The sequence below is a fragment of the Myiozetetes cayanensis genome, unplaced genomic scaffold (genome assembly GCF_022539395.1).
Source record: "Myiozetetes cayanensis isolate MyiCay16 unplaced genomic scaffold, myiCay2020 scf1, whole genome shotgun sequence".
NCBI lineage: Eukaryota > Metazoa > Chordata > Aves > Passeriformes > Tyrannidae > Myiozetetes > Myiozetetes cayanensis.
In genome coordinates, this window is record NW_026086604.1 from 118,402,085 (window position 1) to 118,426,850 (window position 24,766).

General features: G+C 39.4%; 1 protein-coding gene across 1 annotated transcript; it reads left to right on the plus strand.

Annotated features, from left to right (window-relative positions):
- Window positions 1–1,671: 1,671 nt before the first annotated feature.
- On the plus strand, window positions 1,672–24,091 carry CUNH7orf31 (chromosome unknown C7orf31 homolog). The gene is given in 14 exon segments (XM_050333931.1): window positions 1,672–1,805; window positions 6,719–6,836; window positions 6,838–6,862; window positions 13,031–13,103; window positions 16,097–16,126; window positions 17,200–17,255; window positions 17,258–17,299; window positions 17,302–17,371; window positions 20,128–20,182; window positions 21,454–21,529; window positions 21,713–21,825; window positions 23,684–23,790; window positions 23,886–23,897; window positions 23,962–24,091. Coding segments are annotated over 14 exon segments (1,041 nt in total).
- Window positions 24,092–24,766: the final 675 nt, after the last annotated feature.

The window sequence follows — 24,766 nt, forward strand, 5'->3', positions numbered from 1 at the left end:
AAATGTGTCACCTCCCTATATGTGCAACAGGCAGGGGCAAAAAAATCTACTAGTCACAAGCTCCACCTGTAATTCTGGTAGCTAGAAATACATGTCTGAGAAAGGTTATTAAAGCTGGATAGAGAGGAAATTCTACTAAGGTCTGAATAATGTGGACTCAGAACTGCATTACATTATAGAACCACAGCAGTTCTGCTGGAAGGAAATTTTGCCTTCTGTTTCTTGCCCACTTGCAGATTGTGGATGATCAACTCAGAATATTTTTCTCATTGCAAGCCAGTTGTGCTTGAATCTGAATCACCAGGATGAGATTCCCATAGTGCTCATGTAGATGCCATAGCAGACCACCCAACACTCCATAAACTGCCAGCATGATAGAACTAATTTGATTTCTTTTCACTTGAATATGCTACATCAGCTTCTTCTTTTCAAAAACATATGGCCCAAAACCCCAGATATCCTAGAAGAATAACATACTTCAAATATTTTCAAATTAGTTTCCTATTTTAATAAGGCAAAGCAAAACCTTTTGCATTTCATTGACATATTCCAGAGCAGGAGAGGTTTTGATCATAATATCCTTTGTTGTCAAAGCTTTACATAAGTCAGGATAGCAAGCGTCCCAGTGAGATGAATATATATTTCTCTGTTCTCCTTGAGACCCCTCAGACTCCTCTTGCCATTGTAAAATCTATATCCCAAACCTAGCAGACCATAAGAGCACATCAGTGCAGAAATGGCCTAAAGGTACAACTGAAAATGTAAGGGGGTCAAACAAAGGCCTCTCAGCCTTCTCCACGTGATGAACCACTGGGTTTTAGTTTTGTCACAGCTTGTGGAGAGCAGAGTGCTTCCCTTTGTATTTGTAAACTTAGACATTATTACATGCCCCTGCTGTGCTTGTCTTAGAGCAAATGGGCTCCTGGGGGCTTCCTTAGGATTCTCCCAGAAGAAGAAAGGCACAGATACAAGGGGATGCTCTGCTGGCTCTTGGTGAATGGGGAAGGAAGCAGTACTGCTTCTTTGTCTACTCCATCTCAGAGAGAAGACTTTGTCGCTGTGAACCAGAGCTTCACTGGGTAGAAAGTGCAAGCCCTGGTGCTTTTCTCTTGCACAGCAGAGCAGCTCACAACAGAGGTAACTTGTTTAGGTATAAATGCCCACATGGCATTCTGGAGCGCACAGGGGTTTATACTGACCTAGCACAGCACCTCTCCTCACAAACAGCTAGTCAATCAGTACTGAAATACAGTTTCATTCCAGTGAAAGAAGGACTAAAGCATTTCCCTTCAGCACAGAAGTGGAAACAAAAATCATGGCAATTAAGGAAAAAAAATTCTTTTCTTTTTAAAGTATCATGAGTTTAATATCCTTTTCAGAGTGGGACTGGAACTTTATAGTGAATCTGAATTCACCAAGTGAGACTTTCTGAGTTGAAGTCTAAACTTTCTCCTCTGACTACTTGATAGCTTATTTCTAGCTTATATTCATCAATAACAGAAAGCAACAGTATCATACCTCTTTAATCTGTCTCTTTTTGTTTGTTCGTTTGTTTTCTTTTCTAGCCTGGTACAATAACCAGTAGTAAAAGCAACCATTGCTTGGAATAACAAATTCTTTGACATTTGGTATTTTATCCTGCATCTTCCCCTAAAAGTTCATATATGAAACATGATGCTACCACATGACCTGCACCAATACTGTGGAAAAAATGAGGGACCTGAAATCCTAGCAAAAACCTTTGATTCAAATGAGGTACTAACTCTACTTCAAATTCCTTCTTGTCCAGCTGTCACACAAGACAGGTAAGAACATAACTTGTAAACGTAAATTATTCCATTAGAAGTATTTTATATCAATTTACTGTTACCAAAAGTATTTTCTCATGGTTATGTTTTTCTGGTAAGACATATTTTTCTCTTTTTCCTTTAATGAACCAAAATATCCTCTACTTTGTCCAATAGTCTGTCAGTTTCCTGGGAAATACGTTCATTACAGCTGAAAAGAGGACTGCTAAAATACATTTTTCTGTGGCTTTAGCACTCAAAATCTCCTGAAATAATTTTCATAAATAATAAAACCAATATGTATATTACATTTCTAATTTGGAAAAAATTAGCATATTTCACCAACATCTATCATGCTAGTCTTTGATCTACTCCTGTTTTAAACTATATCTTTTTCTAGATTATAGGTTGACCTAGAATTACTGAGATAAACTTTTCCAATAAAATTTAAAATTACAGGAAGTCTGCATTTTGCTTTCATAGTCATTAATGTGTAATTGTGAAGTTCCAGGAATAAATGTGGTTTTTATTGTATTTTGCAGACTCAGTTATACTGTTAGCTAGGCTGCAGAATATGGCAGAATTCCTGCAGTTTTCAAAGATCTGTAAAGCTGAACCTCCATGTTGCTTGGTACTCCTGACAAGTTTTTTTTAATCTAAATTTCTGGTTTTTTTCATACATAACAGATTCCAGACTAAGCCTCGAATCCTCCAATGTTCTTTCATGTGAGATTTTATCTCTTTTGTTAGCACAATCAGCTCTTAGTTTCCATCTTTCTGACAGCCTTCTGGTTTACTTCTACTGATAACTTCTTCCATTAATTGTAATGTCTCATATACAACATCTGAATTTCAGTCACAGTACTTTGATATTATTGGATTATCACACTTGTCAAACTGTGTCTTGATGCGTTCCCACTTACATCTCTGCCCTGAGGCAAGTTTTTGTGGTATTCCTTCCATTACAGGAATTTAGTGAATTTCCATCTGCCTTTTCTAACTATTGATAGACTTGAAAGTTTACTGAATTGAAGGCCTGATCTAAATTGTAATAAATGTACAGGTAGGAATCACATTGGCTGACACAAGATACCCCAAAAAGGGAAATATTATGCTCAAAATGGGCTATGATGTCAGGATCTGAATGCATCAGCAAAACATCTTTTAGGTGTCAACTATGTTAGCCCCAGCTCTGAAACACAAACATGAAAGGTTTACAAACATAGCCAGGTTGTAACATTCTTTTCTCTGTGAACAGGAAAATCTGTATTGTAACACATGTAGTAAGCTACATTTTTCTGCTACTGTAAACACACTCACATGAACTCAGCAATCCATGCCTGGATATAAAGTGGCTGCATATTTTACAATATCACACATTTTAAAAATGTTGCATTTTTTCCTAGTCACATAAATACAAACAAATAAACACATAGAACAGTTGTTCTCAACTTTTAAAAATAAGGCATCCATGAGTTTTATTACATTATCTTCTTGGACTAGAGTATTTGTTACCAATATTTGCATTGATAAACAGTGCCCCTGAATAACTAGAGGGACACAGATGTATTTGTTTAATGCTAGGTTGTATATATATATACAAAGACGGTATCTACGGATTTTAGCCTATGATCAGGTAGTCAGAGAGTCAGATTCAGCATAGATATACTAAGATTTTTTATATATATACGTGTATATATATATGTATAGGTTTATTGGAAAGAGTTAATTTTAAAAAGTTCAGCCTATCCCATTAAAAAAAAAATCACTGAATTCCACATCAATATGTTACTCAGTGACTATGCCACTTGGCAAGTATTGTGGACATATACAGGAGATGTGTAGAGTGATACAGTTGGTGCTGAGGATGTGAGGTGCAGAAAAAATACATTTTTACTTTGGATTAACTCTAGTGTGATTCCAGGGACTGAGGGTCCATTTATGGCTGCAGCACCCTCCTGGTGAATTTCTGGAGCACATCTCCCAAATAATTTCATCCAGAAGGAACCCAATTCATGTACTCCAAGACCAAGGCACTGCAAAATAGAGACCACTGGAAGACCGACGTCAAAAGTAGACTCCTGATCCAGATTAAAATGCCAGTGTGAGTAAGAACTCTCTTTCCAAAGACCTTCTGGAAGCTGTTGGCAACAGACCCCCTTTGATGTGTTGGATTATAAATCCACTGATCAAACCTGGAGCCCTTCACAAGCTCACAAGTTAGGACACTGGATTCATACACTCTGGTTTGAGCTCCCCACAACAAAACAAATATGAAGGGGAAAATGTAACTTTTTAATAATACAGGAGGCACTAGCAAACTGATGTTCTGATCCCAGAAAATTAGTTGTTTAGTGGTTTGGGGTTTTCCTCAGAACAAATGAGCCAGAAAGATGGAAGTTGTCTGTCAGAATTCAGAATAAAGCTATAATTGTGGAAGTTAGAAATGCTAATAGTCCCTATTAAATTACTGACTATATTGTTGAGACTCTTAAGGATTGTTCATGATACAATCTTTAAAAATGTGTTCAACATAGCCCACTTTTGACAATCTCTGGGCTGAGACACTTCTTCATGTGTCCTTGAGATCTTCAATATCACTAGATCAGTATCAGCTATAAATGGCCCTTTGTGAAAAGAAGAATTGAAAATATTGTAAGTTTAACTCAGTCCTATTTGGGTTGAATAGATGATCAGACCTTGGTATACGATGCTTCTCTTTTATGTCTAAGGCAAAGTGGTTGTTCTGCAACTTAGTGGCCCATAGATAGCAGTCAGCAGGAATGGTTTATGTTTCCAATGAGAGTTGGCCTAATGAAGACAAACATCACAGCCACACCTACTTTCAGAAAGGGGAAACAAAAGTTTAGACAGAAATTAAGAAATGGATGCTTGGGTTTCCTTCAAAACCTAAAACCCTGATAAGTTTTCTGATAATCTATGGCACGTCAGATTCATTTTTTGGTTCATCATACCATACAAACGTATTGTCCTTTGCTCCCTGGCAAAATGGATAAAGGAACAGAATCAGACAGCAGCAGTGATGCTGAACCACACAGAAGGAACTACGTGACAGGACACTGCACTGCCAAGAAACCAGGGGGAACAAACCATGAGGTACCAGCCTTGTCTGTGTCTTGTAGATCATGACCTCTCACACAGATTTTCCTAAGATTTATTTAGATATCTAGGACTTGCCACACTTTGAGTCAAAAGGTACTCTGAGAAGTTTCTGGAGCCATTATTGTAAATTACTTAAAAGTTTATACTCAAAACAAATGTTAGGATTGCAGTGTTCATTGAAATGCTCATAGGTACATAATAATGAGCCTATTTCCTCTCACGTTTTAGGTGTGTGCTTGGGGATGTTACTCTACCTCTGAAACAATGTAAGACAAAATCAGAATTAGAGGAACCTTATACCTGAAACACACCATAAGCCTGAATACAGGTAGTACCTGTAGAGTGGCACTTTTTCCCAGTATAGCTTAATAAGAAACACCCCCTCCCTTTGTTTCCAAAGTAATGCTCAGTGCTAGCAAAGATTAGTAACATTTCTGCTTAAACAAGAATTTTGTTAGCTGATACACCTTGCTCTATCAGGAACACACATCCAGAAACCTAGAGCAGTGCCATACTTAGGAGCACTGCACAGAGAAACTGTGCCCTGTCAGAGCAATTTGGAATATCTGCATGATTCACCACAGCCTGTGCTGTGATAGCAGTGCTGTGGTTACACTGCAGTCAACAAAGGCACTCCTACTGGTCTGCAGCCATGTCCAGCTGCTTCACTCCTTAGTAAAGAAACACACAATATCAGAAAAAGATGGTAGTACAGATAAGGTGTAGCTAAACAAGAATAGGGGTCACTCAGTGATGGAAGGGCTGACAAAACAGTCATGTCTGAGGGTTCACCTAAACATCATTCTCTCTGGTTTCATGAAGACAGCACACCAGTAAAATACCCCGAGGGTGACCGTCCCCATCACATATCACAGCAGTTCATTACTTCCACGATAAGGTTTTCAGAAAATCCTGACAGATAAGTCAAATTTAAATCACTCACTTCAGCTCTTACACAATCACAGAATCATAGAATATATCAAGGTGGAAGGGACCCATAACAATCATTAGTCCACCTTCCTGCTCCTTGCAGGACTTGACTCCTTAATAAGACGGTTGGATGTGACGGTTGGATGTGCATGTGTTCTCCTGACTGAAAAATTCTTGCAACCCAAAAGAAAAGGAATTCCTAAATTTTCTGTGAGTTTGATGTCCATCTTAACAACTCTGTAAACTAAAACTATGTGAGGTGAACACGCATCAAAACACATCAAACTGCTTGATTTCAAATTACACCGACATATGGAAATGTACTGAGTATCCTCAGCCACCAGCACATCCATATGAAGTTGGTGACACAGCTTGCATTCAGTGTGAATTACAGCTACTAAACAATAACATTTCTCCCCCTCTAGAGATAGAGAGAAAAAGTTTTCGAAAGCATAAATAAGAAATTCTGAAATCAGTGGGAATTAGATACTAAAGTTTCCATCTGTTCTGTTGCATATATTTGCTGTCCATATGCCTCCCTTACTGGGAGGACAGTGCATGTATCTACATGCTGGCAGCTGGGACTCAATTACACTGGAAGATGTACATGTTCCATGTATCTATCGCCTTCTTTCTTCCTCTCACAGATCAAAACATAATAGACTTGATCCAACCTTCACTAAACAATTGCCAATCAGAGTTGTACTAACTTATCCTAGTGACTGTTCACCATAATAGCATTACTCACAATAAGCTGAGTAAGTCAGAGCCATGAAAATAAAGCCAAGTTGTCATTGTTCAAAAAATTTCAGGTAACCATCACTGTTGCTGCCATCAAAGTATATTTTGGAGGGTTGTGGGGTTTTTTATTCTTTCAGATATAAAGAGTTCAGGAAATTCCTTCATTGCTGCAATCTTCCCTGGAGAGCAGAAAGAGAGCATGGAGGAATTGCGCTACCTGTACTGCCAGAAGACAAGAGAACAAAGACAAGAACCTCCATGTACATTTGTTAAAGGACAAAAGACATAAAAGCCTTAGGGTAGCGGTATAGACTCTTGGCCAGTGTAGGCTACACATACACTTCTCACAGTCAAAATGCTTAAGGGAAGTGCTTTTACCAAGAAAAGCTCCAGGCAGTTAATAGGCTGGAAAGCAGCGTAGAGATGTGCAAGTATCTGCATTCTGAAAATCGGACTTTAACCTTTTATTCTTTCTACAATACCTAAATATTAATGTGGAAATATTGTGGTACTCACAAATCTCCACACAGTATTTTGCTGAAAACCCTTGAAGTTCCTAATTTACATATTTACTTTTTGTCCATTCTTTGATAATTATTTACTGTTGGCTGTTGCCCCAAACACCCTTCCTGACCTTGAAGATCTCACTTCTGGCCTAATTTACAGCATCCACAAATACCATAGGTATAAAAATGAAAAGTCAGTGCTCAGCTTTTTCAGAAAGTTGTTGTAAAAGAAGAGATCTGTCTAGACAATAGCTGAGGGGAAGAACTCTGGGGTATGCTCTTGGAGTCAAGGCTCCTTTTCCTAGCCTCTTACCACAGCCAATTTTTTCTTTAGAATACAGTGGGGTTGGTGCCACTTCCACCAAAACCAGTTCCAAAACTTCTTGTTCATCACAACAGTATAAATGAATAATTAAAAAAAAAAAAAAAAGACTTTGGAAGCAGAACATGTTGCTTAGGGCTCAGAGAAGTCCAAGGATAGTCCTGCAGTCTTCCTTCGAGAACAGGAATGGAAGATGCAGACTACAACATCCAAGAATTAAAACATGAACTCAAAGACTGGAAACATGCCTCCCTGTCCTTGTTCTCCTCTACGTTATCATGACATAACCTCTAGGTAAAAGGATCATGGAATATCTCAAGTTGGAAGACACTCATAAGGATCGTGAAGTCCAACTCCCTGCTCCTCACAGGACTACCTAACACTGAACTATATGACTAAGAGCGTTGTTTAGATGCTTCTTGGACCCTAACAGACTTAGTGCCATGATCACTTTCCTGGAGAGTCTATTCCAGTGACTGGTCACCCTCACAGTGAAGAACCTTTTCCTAATATCCAGCCTAAACTTCCCCCAGTGCAGCTTCAAGCCATTCCCTCATGTCCTATCGCTGGTCACCAGAGAGAGGAGATCAGCACCTGCCCCTCCACTGCCCCCCTTGAGGAAGGTGCAGACTGTGTGGATGTCACCCCTCAGCCTTCACTTCTTCAAGCTGAACAAACCAAGAGACTTCAGCCGCTCCTTGTAAGTCACCCTCGAGGCCTTTCACCATCCTGGTCACCCTCCTCTGGACACATTCTAACAGTTTGACGTTCTTCTTATGTTAAGGCACTCAAAACAGCACAAAGTGCTCGAGGTGGGGCCACATCAGTGCAATGTAGAGCAGAACACTCACTTCCCTCGATCGGCTCACTACGCTGTGCTGGATGCACCCCTGGATACAGCTGGCTCTTCCAGCTGCCGGGGCACACTGCTGATTCATCAACCCAAACATCAGATCTCTTTCCCCAGGGCTGTTCTCCAGCCTTTCATCCCCTAGTTTGTACATATAGCCAGGATTACTGCATCCCAGGGGGAGAATCCAGCACTTGTGCTCGTTAAATGACGCTGATGGGACTTCCATCCCAGAAGCATGGCAAGGTGCTGTGATCCTGTAGTGATACAACTGGTGCAAGAATGTATAATGATCTTTAAAAAGAATTTTCATTACTCCTGTTTTTTTTTTTCTGGATATGCAATCCCTTGGATTATTTGTTGTCCAGGCACACTAGTGTAGAGCCTCTAATCAATCCAAGTGAATCCCATTCTAAAGAGAAAAAGAAGACCAGAAACAAGCCTTCCCTTTTCCACAAAGTGGAAATTGCCTAGATGGTATACAGGCTGTGTCTCTACATTCCTACTCTCACACTGCAAGCAAGGAAAGCTTTTGGCCAACTTAGGTGTAACACCTCATGATAAAGTAGATGAGTCATAGCCACTACCTGCCCCATCTCAAAAAACCAGTGTAGCAGTCAGAAAGGGAGAAGAGCTTTGCAAGCTACTTTATAAAAACCTGTGTTGTTTGTCTTGGGCAACTTTCACAGTGAAATGTTACCACAGAAGAGTTGGACCTACCTGAACCCAGGTAGCCACAATGCTGGAGTGCTACTGTAGGGGCAAAATAAGAGTAGCCTCTCCTCCACACTAAGTTTCTGTAATACACAGAAAACAGGTAAGCAGCAGAGCTACAGCAACCCCAATAGCAACAGTTTAGCTGATCTCAGTGGAACCTACCAGAGATACAGGCTAGAAATTAATTAAAAACTTACACTAGTGAAAATGATTACACAGGAGAAAGCTGAAGTAGGCAAGATGCGCAGATGAAGTATTTTAGTGGTTGTGCCTGTGATAGTAGTGCCACAAATTTCAGCAGGGGAAGCATAAGAAGCCTAAATAAATACGTTTGGTATAAACCTTGCAAATAAAACTTCAGGAAATATCCACAGTGAGAATTAATCGATTTTTTATGGAGGCAATATGGTTTTTTCATAAGAACCATACAAAAGTATTTAAATTATATCCCACATTTAGGGTTCTTTTAAATATATTAAATTATTAAATTATGCTGATATTGGTATTTTCTATATATGTGCAGAACTTTTGGCTGTGAAAATATAGTACACAGGGCAAGTACTGAAGTCACTGATTCTGTGGTTCTAAAACTAGTGGTAAGAGGGGTGTGATTGCTTGTGCTTCAGCTTTTAAATAATTTTGTAAGATGTGTATGATCTCTATTAGAAAAAAATGAAGAACATATTTTCCAGTGCATCTCTACATGGCTAATATGTGGCTTTTACACATGCGGGCAAGGAGCTGGTAAAGTTGGCTTTAAGAGGAGAATGAAATGAAGCAATGCCCAGTGCTACCCAGAAGATGCCAAGATGCAAGGAGAACACTGGAAGAACAGCTCATGAAAGCTTCTTTTTCCAGGTAGTGGAGTCACAGGCAAATTCAGGTTGGAAGGGATCTCTGGTTCTAACCCCCATCCACAGCCAGGCCCCTCTCCAAGTTATACCCAAACTACTACAACTACACACACTTTTCTGAGAGGGGCAGACAGATACCAATGGAAAAGTCATCCACTTCTTGATTCAAAGGACAAGGAACAAGACATCCCCCTACAGATACAACTACTTTCACTTTGCAGCAGCACTGCTCCAAAAGACTTCAAAATGCAATATGTTTCTTACTGAGCCAGGCCACCTGCATGCATCCAACAGAGAAGCAGCGAAAAGTGCATTTTCACAAGCACTGAACTAGGCAAAAACTAAGCACTGCCAGGTTAGTAGGTTTCCATTTTAATGCTAGAAAGAGAATTTATGCCATGGTGAAAGGAGGAAAGAGAAGGAAGACAATAACCATTATGAGTGTGTGGTTAGAGCCAGAGCATTTAAGCATGTTCCTGTTCAACCGTGTCATAACCCTCAAACCCACTGAACTAGTCACAGAAGTCAAACAAATATCTTCTGATTCAGCTCATTTCTCCGCCTTTCTTGCAGCCAACACCTCTTCTTCAGCCATGCAATTAAGGCCACCCATTCCTTTTAGCAAAAGACACTTGATTAAATGCTTTGAGTGAAGCTCAGCTTTAGCAAAGCCAGGTGAGAACGGTAAGGCTTTTTCCAATACCAGGAAAATTTTACCAGTTATAACTGATTTTTCCAACTACAATTTCATCTTTTGGGCTCTTACGTTCACCCTTTCCTGTTGTATTTGGGTTCTGGTGTGGAGCTGTCTTCTCTTCAGATTCTTGTCAGTGAAAAGCACCACACAGTTTGGCTATATGCTGTGAGCCCTCTGGCATCAAAAGGAGCTGAAAGTGATCCCCATGATATAAAATAACTCCTTATAGGGTCAAAAGTTAAAACCTGTGCCCACTTGACACATTCCCACAGCTCCTGCTGAGTGTTAGGGGTGTGGGGTTTTTTTGTGTGTGTGTGTGTGTGTGTGTGTGTGTGTGTGTCTGGTGAGGGTCTCTGAGAGCCTGGCTGTCATGGGTAGAAGTACTCAGCGTTTTCAGGAACTTTAAATTCAGGTATGGGTGTTCAGCACTTCTTGAAACTCAGCACTGCATGACGTAGATTTTGAAACCCAGGATAATTTTCAGAACTCATCATCTATGAGTTTTGATATTAAGGGTCATCTGAAAAATCAAGACAAAACCATACCAATTTATAAGGAAATAGAGCATAAGCTTTATATATTTATGCTTTTTCTTTGCGCAGAGTCCTTCCTACTGAACAATACTATGATGTCACTCAGCTGAGAAATAAAGTGATGTGTGTGTATGAATGATAATCTATATGTTTAAATTGTCTGTTAAGCAAACTGGGAATTTACTGAATATATCAGCAAAGTGAATATTCATTCCACTCTGGTGATATGAAGTGCAGATACGATCTGAAGTCAAAGGGCCAGATTCTGTTCAAAGGGATTAGCTAGTAAGAAAGGACAGCAAACACACTTGGAAAGGAAATTCAGAATACAGTATTGTGCCACTTCAGTTTAAATATCTCTTCAACAAGGATCTCTAAGTTTGCTTCATAGGTTGCTTATATTTATTAACTAGTAATACCCAAAAATATTAGCTTTTCCACTAGTTAGAATCCAGATCAAACTGAAGTAACTATGACATCATGAGTATTTCAGTCCATATTTCTCATATATATTTATATACATCCGTATTTTTGGAGAAGGTTTGTCCAGGGTTATTTTCCTCACTGCTGCTGTTCAAGAAGTATTAGACTGAATTTGGATGTGCTGGAGTTTTGCAATCCAACATTTTGCCACTTGATGGCACCAGCAAAACGCTTACATTTGATCAAACTACTACGATTTTAGATTAAAGTGTAGATGTACATTCTTCAAAGGTAGAGAATTAATAACCTCTCATATTAGCACTGATAAGTATATTAGAAACCTCAGAAAATTCTGTGATGATTTCACAGTCACCTTTATAAAGCTGTGAGGTACATTCCTCGAGACAGTTGCTCACCAGAATGGATCATCCAGGTACATAGGCTGGGGCAGAGATCACAACACCTTTCTGGGGATTTTCTTCCTTAAGAGGAAGCAACCAGGGACTGCTGTGACTCCATGTCCTTGTAACAGCTATATAAGGAGGAAGGAGGTTTCTCACAGGAGTAGATCGAACTCCGTCCCCATATATACTGAAAAGTACATAACCTTGGACTCTAAATATTTGATCACCAGCACACTGAAGTACTTTCTACATTACTGTGCACTCATATCTTGACTTGAAATATGCTGGGTCTCTAAAAATATTTTATGTTTTGTCCTAGTTTTAGCATTTTCTTTTTCCTGTAATATTCTATTTTCTTGCTCTTCACAAAACCTTTAAACTGGAGGAAAGAACCTATCCTTCAAAACAAAAAGTGAAACACACAAAAAAAGAAGTCATCCGCATTCATAGTCCAAGGTCTTTCAGAGCAAATATTCTTCCTGCCATCAGGGGCTATTAAACAGTGACAGCCACATGGAAACTTTCCTGAAAAATATCCTCTGAGTGGTGCTCTGCAGACCTACCTGGGAGCTATTAGCACTCAGTTTATTTACCTTATAGCCTGTGAGGACTCCTTTGAGCTATTATTGTCTTTTGTGGGGAATTAATTACCAGGTATTTGCAATAACTCTGTACACTTTCACGGGCCAACTATGCCTTTGCCCTAAGGATGATCACTATCTATCCTTGTGCAGTTTTGCACTAGATTCAATCACTGGATTTATCCAGATGTGCTCTTCTAAGCTCATTAGCAGTGGGTTACATATGTATGCCCTCCCAGTTAAATGTACTGGAGAAAAATAGTTGCCTCCTCCCTTCTAAAGATGTAATGAGTCCTCAAGTTCACATCAAACAAGACTGCAAAAATCAGGAAAAGCCTTGAAAAACACCCTTCAGCCACTGCCAAGAACCCTAGTTATACACACACACATCAGGCTAGAGCATTGGCAGCTGTCCATCCACTGACAAGCCATACCAGTGAGGTTTTCAGTGGGTTTAGTGACAGCACAGAATGAATGAAAACTGTGGTTGTTTGTTTGTTTGTTTGTTTTTTTTTTTCCCTGTGGGTTTCAACCTGTTTTCGCTGTTTATCATTCCACACAGAACTTACATTCCTCTGGCTGTCCCCCAGCTCCTTGACCTGTGGGGGTTCCCAGACCTGCAGATCCCGGAGCAAGTAGGTTTTTGAGGTTATGGAAGATAAGTGATTGCCTCCCTTTGCAAGAATAAAAGGTTGCAGAGAAAGTCAATGTACACATTTGAAACAATTTATTCTCCAGTCATAATTTCCTTTCTGTTAAAACTGGTAAGAGTGGTATGTCTTATTCTCTGAATAATTTACTGAATGTGGGGGAAATTAACAGGAAATAGCAGCAAAATGTTCTCTGGCCTGATCTAGAAAAGAAGGTGAAGGTCATGAGGCTCCCCATGCTGCATTACTTTCAGGTCAGAACCACACCTGAGAGAAGAAACAGATCTTTAGAGGTTCCTAGCATGTGCCATAGAGTAGAAGAATAGTGCTAGGTGGGAGCCCTCGTGAAGGTCGCATAGGTTCCAATATGTCTTTTATTGCTGTTACTGAACAAGTGTATCTCTCCACCTAATCCTCTGCACTGCATCCAGAGAGGAGCTGCAGAACTACTGCAGGGAAGTCAGTATCTCCATAAGGATACTCCCTCTCATGTGAAACTTGATTTATACCTATTTTAACAAAATATGTTTGAAGAGTTCCCACACTGCACTCATTGCTAGGGAAATGTATGCTCTACATCTGGACCAGTCCCTGGATTGGTTCTGGGCCCTTCCAAATGGGGAGTATAAATCCCTCCAGCATGAGTCTAACTTCTTTTCAAGACACAGATAGACTCCACATCCTGTGTGGACTAAATATAAAGGGGCAGATAATATAATACAAGCGACTGTTTCTTGTGTGATACTAGAAGACTCCAGCAAAAGTCTATTGGAAGCATCTCAGTGCCAAATTTTGAAAAACTGCTGTATCCTACTTTCTTTCCAGACAAAGCTCTACCTTTGTATATTGCCATCCATCCTGGGTGGCTTCAGGTTTGATTATCCAACATGACTTCTAAAACTATAACAAACACTCTAAACAACTGCCCACCCTAGAAAATGCAAAGCTTTGCTGGCTGTTATAACCTCAGCTCACAAAGGTTCTCTACATCATGGCAGTCATGTAAATTCATGTTCATCTTTATTTTATTTCTGCCTTAAGTTTAGATGTTAGAATGAAAAGTGCTCCACAAAGGTACTTCAGTAGTTCTGCCAGGCCGGAGCACAAAGCAGTCTGATTGTCCTTACTGATGCGTATTTGTATCAGCATATGTCCAATTAATAAAATGAGGAATGTAACAAGTCACACTGTACCGCAACAAAATGTAAATTGAAAATACTTCTTAGTGTACAGTAATACAACTGTAACAGAATGTGAATTGAAAAGAAACATTAAGAAGCATTCTTCATGTCTACAGCACCAGTAGATACTTAGCACCAGTTCTAACTGCAGAAATGGAAAATCAATTAGAATTTAAAGATTGCTGCTGTGTAAGGATGGCTATTTCTGTAAAAGTTTCCTGTTTTTAAGACAGACACAAAGTTTGAATCAAAGTCCCAAGCCATTATAAATGTAACAGTATACAAATGGTTGTCAAAATGGAACAGTTTGTTTAAGTTTCTACTGTGTTTGTAACATCACACATTAAAAGCAGATCTTTTGTTCAGCTCAGTTGAGGCATGAGTTATGCTGGCAGGGTAATTTGTGAGATATCACACCTCATGCTAAATGCAGTGAGTCCTGTAGCGTCACAGCACAGATTTCACTGTGACATGCATAACTTCTGTATGTTGTATCAGAATGTGTAAATAAAATCGATCTGGCACTTGAATTTTATCTTCAAAACACCCATGTTTTGGAGATATTTAAATTCTTGGAGCGAAGGGGCATACTTCCTCTTTGCAACCATGCAACACCTATCTTTATGGAGACTTTCCATGATGGAGTGGCCAAACTGTACCTTGAGTCACAGGTGACTTTAAGAGAGCTTCGGTGCAGCTCCCAGTGTCACAGCTATGCCATTAACAAAGCTACTAAACAAACCCCAGCTGCAGGAGGAAGTGAGTTCCCATAGGAACTGCTAAGGCTGAACTGGTGGAGTCTCTATGGGGATGATTAACATCCCAACAGGGCTCTGTCCTCAATCTGAGCAAGGGGAGGAGCCCTGAGAAGTTATCATCACCTCCTGCTTGGTAATGAATCTGGGACATCCCTCTTCTCACTAAGGAAAAAAAGGGGTTTTGGCAATATGAAGATTTTTGTATGCAGCTTGAAGAATCAAGAAACTCTATGTGATTGATGTACAAATAATAGAGCTTTAAAAAAGGCTATCATCAGACAGCCTCTCCTACCCATTTACACTAAAGACTCTTTGAAGCAAGACCTGATCAGTAAGCTTTTCTCATGAAATACACAAGATTTTGGAGCTCAAGGTGAACCACTTAGATTAGCCTAGTAATACTGCCTTTCAGGCATTTTTTTTTCTTTTTCATTATACCACAAAGAACCATTAAGCAAATTAGTTATTTTTTTAAATCTTAGATATTTTTCTGACTTGGAGCAATTGCCAAGAGACTCTTAGCTGGGCTCAGTGATGAAATTCTTGGCCTTTAAAATTAGGATTTATTTTGCTGTTTAAACAAAAAAATATTTGAAGCATAAAATAAGTTTTCAAGGTAAAATATAAGCAATTTATCAGCACGGAAGAAATGAGTATTTTCACTGCAAGTGTAAACAGGATATGCTTTTTGTTTTGCATTACTGACAAAAAGATTCATTTTTACTAGTGGCACATACCATTATTAATTAATATAGAGTTTATTGCACAAAAGTGTAAAAGCTAGATTTTTTTCCTCACTTATTTTAAAAAGACAGTCTGCACATCACATATTCCTGATGTTTCTACCAGTCTTTGGCACCTGGCAATACAAAACATTCCTCATGTAATGAGTGGTTATCAGTAAGAATTTTGTCTACACTCCTTACACATCGATTTGTCCCTAATGTATATTGATTGCACTGATTCAGATAAAAGTGTGGGAGATGCAAATGAATGTGGGTCACTTCAGGTAAGTTATTACATTTCTTCCCTAATATAGGCTTTGCAAAACACCAGACAATATGGCTAAGTGTGTTTCCACTGTATCTTATCTTTCCTTAATGAAATAAAAGGGCAAGTTGTTCCTCTTACAGCCGTAATTGCACAGTGCAGGTTCCTTGGCAATAAGCAGCAGCAACACTATGAAGCAAAAATATCTCTCTCGAATGAAGCATGTAATGATTAGTTTTAGCAGATTAGCAGTGTTTGCCCAGCACACCCACTTTCCTAACAAATACCGATCTTGCTGACTTGCCTATGGGCTAACCAGTTTTCTTGGCTGTGTTGTTCATGGCCTCTTTACCTAATGTGAATTTAAGTGTTTGAGAGCACCTACAAAGCACAGCTTCTCTCTCATAAAGCAGATTTATGAGAGAGAAGCCTCAGAAAAGCCCAGCTTGGTAAGATGTCTCATTATGTCATGATGCACAACTTCAGGAATGGAATTTGTCTCCTGTATAAGGTTGGGACTTTGCTTTACACAGCAGCTGGGGGAAAGTGTTTGCTCCCAGTAAGCTGCTGTATGCAGCTGTGGTAAAGTTTAGAAGAATCTAAATAGGTTGCTAGTCTCTCTTACTGCAATAAACCACTGCTTTGATTTTCCTCAGATTTCATTAATCTCCTGATTTTAATAGTTTTTAGTTATTTTGTCCTTAATAACTGAAAGCTGAAGAGTAGCTACAGGAATGTGGGCACTTCATGAAATCCCAGTTCTCAGTATCCCACAAAAATCTCCAGTTTAACTTTATCCTCCTTCCTTCCAGAAATAAAGGAGGCAAATTTTGATTACACAAGCAAAAACGCAGTTACTATTAATTGGATCTGTGCAAGAAGCAAGTCCATGTTCTCCTTCCCTTAAGTCACAGAAAAGTAAATGAGAACCAGTATGACTAATTATGTACAAAAGCTGCAAAGGCAGCATCATTGGGAATTCTTTTCAGGGTACAAGCAAGAGAGGATTAAAGAACTAAGATATCACCTTTCTGATTCTCACATCTCACAATTCTTGCAAAGTGTTATATTTAATCTAAAACTCAGTGAAATGTGAAATAAGGAAATTTTCTTTCTTTTGTTCTTCTTCCTAACAAGTCAAACCAATGCAAGACCACTGTGCCTGCCATTCCCCTCCTCTCAGCCCTACGCTGCACACATTTGTAGGTACACCTGTTCCCAAACTTCAGATCACCTGAGGATCAAGACACTGGGATCAGTCTTCTCATACCAATATTTCTAGCTAGGCTTTTGACATGGTTGTTCTGAGGAAAACCAGAGGTAAGTCAGTGCTCTGTTGGTTTACCATTTATTCTTGAAACTTACTTAGAAACATTACTGAAGCTGCAACTCTTTTCTTAGTGAAGTTTAACAGAGCCAGCATCTGAATACATCAGTGGTCAAGGTGAGCACCTGGACTAAAACTAGAGCTATATATGCTGATAGTTGCAATCTCCCTGGAGGGTATCTCAGCACTGAGAATGATGAATAAATGCAACTCACGTGACTAACTTGTAGCCTCAGAAGCCAAGAGAGCTATTAACATAGCTGCTATTCCCCACAAAAGCAACGTGGATCATTTAGTGTATCTGATATCTACTGTCAGAAAAATAATGCTTCACAATCAAAAGCAGGGAAACAAAAATGAAAAGAAAAAAAAATCATTGGGATCAAAAACTAGCACTTTTGGGGCCAAAGTCATGCCTGCTATACCTTTGCTGAGGACAACAGAAATACCCCTGAAATAAGAGCTGAATGTTTTTAAATGTTTTATCACTACATGGATGGTAGAAGAAGATACATGGAGAAAAAACAATTCTTCTTATCCATTACAAAGACTGAGATGAAGCCTTAGACTTTATTATTTACAGAACACTATGTAAGCCTTCATGAGGTGTTTGTTTTTAACCTCAGTAGCATTTTACCCTGAGAGTGTTTTACATAACATATTGGAAGGAAAGAGCATGGAATTTTTGTTCTTAATCTGCTTTTCCCTGTAGGCATTCTGCTACAATTGACAGGTACTTTGTTTTGGAAGACTTTAAAGATCACCTGCACGAACTGATGAGGAGTCCTTGGCAGTTACTGACCACACATGGTTATGAGGAATTTGGGGCAGAAGAAAGCTGGCACCCCTATGTGCCATGGTACTGCTTGTCAGGAAGGGTTTGCCAATAACTGAGTGAAATAGAAAAAGCATATGCTGGCATGCAGAAGAAGCTTTTCAGAAGGGTAGAAGCTGATAATGTTAAGTTTGTCATATACATAGCCATAAATTCATGTCAAGAAAAGAATAAAACAAAGAGATTGTAAAACTTAATTACACTCCCATAAAGAAATAAAGCAGACCCTTTGTAAGGTCATCAAGGTCAAAAGCTATAAATCATCTCTGCTTTCCTAAAATGAATGATATGATCTTTTAGGCGTCTTGTAGTCTAGAACATATGAATTATAGGAGAGCTATCACTTTTGTACAGATAACAACCTAGCTCTAGTTGTGAAAATAAACATAAATGTATATGTATATCATGTAATAAATATGCATGAAGTAGCTAGAATAAATAATAGTTGAATACTCTTGTCAGGTGCACAGAATCTTTCTGTTGCCCAGCATGCTGTTTGCTTTTATCATATAATAAATTCCAATTTGAAAATTGATTATATCCTGAGACTCTGTTTCTCACAAATTGGAGAATATTTAGAGACTGTTTCTCACAAGTTGAAGGTCAATTTGCATTAAGTAGCTGCAATTCTCAGTTATCAGCACAGTGCTGTATAGTTACCTACGTAACTGGGTGCATGAGCTATTTTTAGTGGAGTATTTGTCCATCCAAAAACAAAATGTTTGCAAAGAATATGTAATGCTAGGAGTAGTAATTTTTAATCAGTTTTCATTGATCATTGGTCAATTTAAGAAACACTAATCATGTGTGGAGGTGGACTTACAAAGCCTATTTTTGCACAACAGGAGGGTCATCAGAGACCAAGACCTATTTCCAGCAAAGCTTAGCAGATTCAGAATTACTAGCTAAGGGGGCAGCTAACACTGGCACTTGGAAAATACTTTACCTTCATTTGGTGTTCCCTCCATACATTTTTACTTCCTCTGAGATGTGGACACTCCAGTTCTCAGTGACTGAAGGAGAAATCTCTGGTTAAGTGCAATAACCCAGACCACACTCAGGTGACTTTTACTACCAGAAGGTTGTGTTTAAAAGCTTTGTGCCTTCTCTACATCTCACCTTTACAAAACTCATTGTAGCTATTATGCAATTAATGCTGGCAGCATCATTGTGAGTTAAATAAGGAAACACAGGCAGCCAGGCTCTGTAGACTCTTTCCAGAAAGACTCTGGAGAGAAAAAGTGGTGAGAGAAATAAGGTTGGAAACTAACTGTACTGCACTGGATTTTTACAAGACATCTAGAAGCACTCAGTTATTCCTGATGGTAACATTTATGAGTTCTGAGCCAGCTTCACAATTCATCAAGCTTTATTGTTTGCTGTTGCTGTTTGTAAAAATCATGCACAGAAAATGCTACAAGAATCTTCCCTGTTGGTGTGTGAATCAGTTCAGAGCTCCTGCAACTGGCCATGGAAAGATGGCCTTCTGCAAAGGCAGCTTTTTTTTCTGAGATAAGATCCAGCCCTCAGCTGCTTGTTACCACCTCTTAGCCTAAGAGGACTAGTCTTGCAGATCTAATGGTACAGATGATCACAATGAGTGCTCCCAAAAAGACTTCATCACACATCATTGGGTTAACTTATACTGATTACAAAGCTGATCTGATCTAATCCTGCTGATTTTGTACCAAAAATGTGGAGAGGAGTTCTGTTTGCACATCCATCAGGTCAGTTTCCAAAGCTAAAAGAGACAGCAGCAGCAGCTCACAAGAAAGAACCTCTTGTATCAGCAGAGTTGTCTTTACAGTGAGCATAAAATGCAGATTAAAATGCAGATTCATCTGCTTAAAATGCAGATTCATCTGTCATTCTGACCAATGGTGTCCCATTAGAATATATTAAATATTTCCCCTGTAAGTAATATGTTTAGGCATGAAGCTGTCAGTATTCTCTCTGACTCCCTGAAGAAGGCTGTGCACTGACCAGGGCACAACATACTTACAATTATGTAGCTCACACAGGAAAGAACAAAAGGCCTTTCTTTTTTTTTCTTTCTTTTTTTTTTTTTAATTAAATTAAATTTCTCTGCACCTCTTTCATGGAAGACATTTTTACACAGAGAGCTCCTGTACTGTTCCAAACACTTGCAGGCCATGAATTAGGCATCAGGAATATGAAGAGTGAGAAGTTTCAGAGTTTTCAGCCACCTCAGCAATATATAAACAAGACCAGAAGCTAGCAACTATGCTAAAGTCCTAACTAGTACTAACTAGTCCTTAAAGTACTAACTAGCTCTCATAGGACTTAGCCAAGTCGCTCTGGAGATAAGAAGAAGCAATAATAGCTGCTGACCATATATTTGGGGAAGTAGAAGGTGGGAGGGGGTACTTTATTCAGGAGCCCAGACTGTGCTCTGCAGACCTCCAGAGAAACAGATTTGGGCAACAGTAGATATTTGCTCCTCCTTACATCTCCACAAGTCCTGCCAACATACCGACAAGCTGGTGTCTATTTCCCTGTCTTCAAGAAAATAGATGTCCTCTTTGTGGACGTTCTTTGACTCCAGCTGTGCCTTCCCCAGTGTAATGATGGAGACGGGGCTGGTCCATAAAACAGAAGAGTGAATTTGTTTATGAATGATCGCATTTTTACTATTCTTCAGCTTGGCTAAACACTAGATCTCTTCCCAAAGGGATACAGCCTGAAGTTTGACGACAGATAAAAGTTATGAATAATGTAGAATAGCAGTGAAAAAAGAAAGATACAGCTTTTGTAGACACACTGTTTACAGATGTGGCAATGGAAGAAATAAGAGGCATTTTAAGGCAGTCTATAATTGTGACTACAAAAGAAAGCTTATGTAGCTTTCCCTGCCTGCCACATGTGACTACTATGGAGAACTTGATTCAAAGTTATTTGACTTGAGTTCAGCTGAATTATGTATCTATTGAAACTTCCACTTGAGTACTAATATTGTAGCAAATATACTTTTCTATCAGATTTTACTTTTATTAGCATCTGCTAAACAGACAATTGAGGGAGAGGAGAATGACGCAACACAGGGTATTTCAAGTCTTTAAAATACTTTTTGCCATCTAGCACATACATTTGGTTTATACCTTACAGATTTCTTCTTATCCTTCAGCTTCCTAATTTTGTTGAAGAAAAGGGTCAAATGTACTATTCAAAGCCACCAAAGATAGTGGCCCCCAACTCCACTTTTAAACAGCTAGAATAAAATCTGTCTCCAAGAACAACCAATATGCTACAAAACACTGTAAGGGCTCTGGAAAACACAATATACAGTCAGGACTTCACAGGTAAGCATTTTTTGTTAAATTAATCTCTTTGGGATAGCGGTGAGAATCTACTAAGTGTTATACCCTAAATTTCTCAAAGAAAGTATTTTTTGTCATTTAACAAAGGACACAAACTGTAAATTATCTGAGGTTTTTCAGGAAGATTGTGCATTAATTCTGATTTTCCTAACCAATACAAATGAGTGACAATAAAATATGCCTCTGTTAAGGAAGAGGTTCTAGCCCTTATCCTGAATAGCTACCACATGAAAGCATTTTGCATATTAATTGGAGAACTGGGTGAAGACATAGAACAAGTAAATACTGCATTTACTAAGAATCTTGTGCTTCCATCACAAGTAATACTGGCGAGGGTATTATCAGATTCAGCTGGCAGAATTGAGCCTTCCCTTTGATAATACTTAAGCACAGGGCAAAGCTCACTCTGAAGCAGAGGCAAAAGTTCAGTATACTAAATCAGTCCTGACACAGCTGGTTGACAGAACTTCTGTAACGGATTAATGAGTTGTTCAGGGTTTGCAGGAGGGGAAGTCCTGATTATCTGCTTACTTTTTACCTTATCATTTTAAGTTGGCACGAACACAAGACAGCAATTCAAAAGACCTTTTGCCTTGAGTAGTATGAGTAACAGTCTCCATAAACCAACTTGGCAGCTCTCATGTGACGGGTGCAGCACTGCAGAGTAGATGTTCAGCTGGTATTAATAGGGGCAACCTCACTGAACTCATCAACTTACTGTCCTTATTGCAATGTGTGTATTGATAAGTGATGTATTAATGCTGCAGACTATTGTTTCCTTACTCACCATACCAGTTTAAGTTCAGTAGAATTTCTATGATTTATCCTCCTCCACTTACAGGAGTGATTTGCCTTTCTTTCTTCAGGGTGCATTGGTAACATTACCAGATTCTATTTTAATGCAAATATTAACTCTAAAGAATGGAGTAGTTTCATACTGAAGAACTCTATATTTGTTGTCTTCAACAGTTTTTATATTCTGTGTGGCCTGTAGAAAAGTGAAAAGATACTATGTGCATTCAATGCTACTCAAGCAAGCGGAGTACAACTTGGAATACAAGCAGAGCAAATTAAGTTGAGCTGCGTTTTGCTAATGCATCACTACCTGGCTTTACATACACAGCTCTGATTGATTGCAACTGACTAAGCAATTATGCAGGTAAAACAGAAGGAAGAGTTTCCTGCTCTGCTGGCCTTACAGCACTTCCACATTCAAACTGCACAGACCTACAAGAAGCAGGGCAACTAATTAAGGTGCTATCATTTCCTTAGCTGTAGTTCAAAATGGACCTGGATAAAAAGTCCCCGAATTGTCCTGCTTTTTTTCTATTGCATTAAAAAAAATCCAAGTAAGGAAATCCCTTTTGAAATTGCATTTACAAGTTTCTGATAATTGAATCCCTGTATCTGAAATGGAAAAGCTGCCTAACTTTTTCTCCAGTGTGATAAAGACACAAATGTTTTGCTCTATGATGCTGAACGCTTCAAAGAACAGTTTCAGAAGTTTGTCTCTGAAAATGAAAATCCAAACTAGCAGCTTACATTAATTCAAAATTGAGCAGTTTTATTGCCCTCTGCCTTCCAAAGTGTGACTGGCAGAGGCCTACCCTGGGCCATGCTGATTTGTCTGGACAATATTCATCCACTTAAAGCATACATACACTGAATATCAAACACACGGATTGTTCAGCACAGTAACTGCTAAAGTTCATTCAAGCGCTGGATCAAACTATGGTTGAGAAAGCTAAAAAGTCCCATGCTAGTGAGCATCCAAAAAGCTATCTGCAACAGTTCTTAAAAGAAGTTAAAAACACACTAATGCAAATCACTGTTTATACTATCATGTTGTTATGAGTCCACAAATGGGAAGACAGAAGAAAGGAGAAGAAAGCACAAGACACCTATACCCATTCACATCTTATGCACTGGAGTGAAACAGAGTATTTCCTTTTCCAAAGCATAAAGACTGAGTTCTCTATGTGACAGAGCAGTAATGAAGGTCTGGGCTGCTTCCCTTTGCCTGAGAGACCTCTAACCAGGCCTTTTCACTAGTCATGGGAAGTGGTCTGCTAAAATAAGCAGTCCCTGCTAAGAGACATAGATGATAGTGTAAATCCTGCTATTTTCTCCATATAGTCGCAAGAAACATTTCTGCCTAGTCTCTGACAAGTAAGACCTCTTGAAGGGTGCACTGCATGCTTACTTCAAGGTGAGCAACACCATGAATCCATTCTGCAAGAATAGTACTCCTTCAGTGTTCAGTTGCTTTCACCTCTATTCAGTGTTCCTACTGTCATAGACAGCTACTCAGGCACAATGCTGAGTGAAATAAAAACAGTGGACAGCCTAGGTCAGTGTGCAAAGGGACAGAGAGCACAAGTTAGGCACCAATAAACATGTCAGCCTCAATGAAGACCAGAGGATGGGCCAAAAAAGACAACACTGCCTGAATGCTGTGAGGTTTCTCAGCACCAGACAGCACTGCTGGAGCTGCAGCATTCCTTCTCTAAGACAGCAGCACAAGATGCCTACATGATTCTGTAAGAGGAGAGAGAAAAGACCTCGAGAGATAACACTACTCAGAGAAAGAGATACAAGTTTGGTTTCTATGCTTTTTGTCTGGATAATTTCCTTTCCTTTCTCAAAAACCTCCTCTGCTGTGTTCCCCCATATGATGATGTTGTCAATATACTGTAGATGTTCTGGATCCTCACACTTCTCTAGTAGCAGTCAGGATCAGTCCGTGGCAGATGGTGGGACTGTGTTTCCACCCCTGGGGCAGTCGGTTCCATGTGTCCTGCACACCCCTTTACGTGAAAGCAAATTGTGGCCTGCCTTCTGTTGCAAAGGGGATGGAGAAGACTGCATTTGCAATGTCAGTAGTGGCGCGCCACCTCGCTACTTTAGACTCCAGCTTGTACTGGAGCTCCAGAATATCTGGTACAGCGACACTCAGTGGTGGGGTAACTTCATTCAGGCCATGATAGTCCACAGTCAATCTCCATTCTCCATCAGCTATTCCAAAAACCCATCTATGTCCCTTTGAGTCTTTGAAAGACCTATTCCTGGGTAGTCAATGCCCAGGATACATGGGGCATCTGGACCACTTACAGTGGGGTGTTTCTGCCAGTTTCTTCTAGTCCAACTCACTTCAGCTTCCAGCACAGTCAATTCTCAAGAGCCTTCTGTCAGCCCAGAAATGGGAATAGTTTCTGCCCC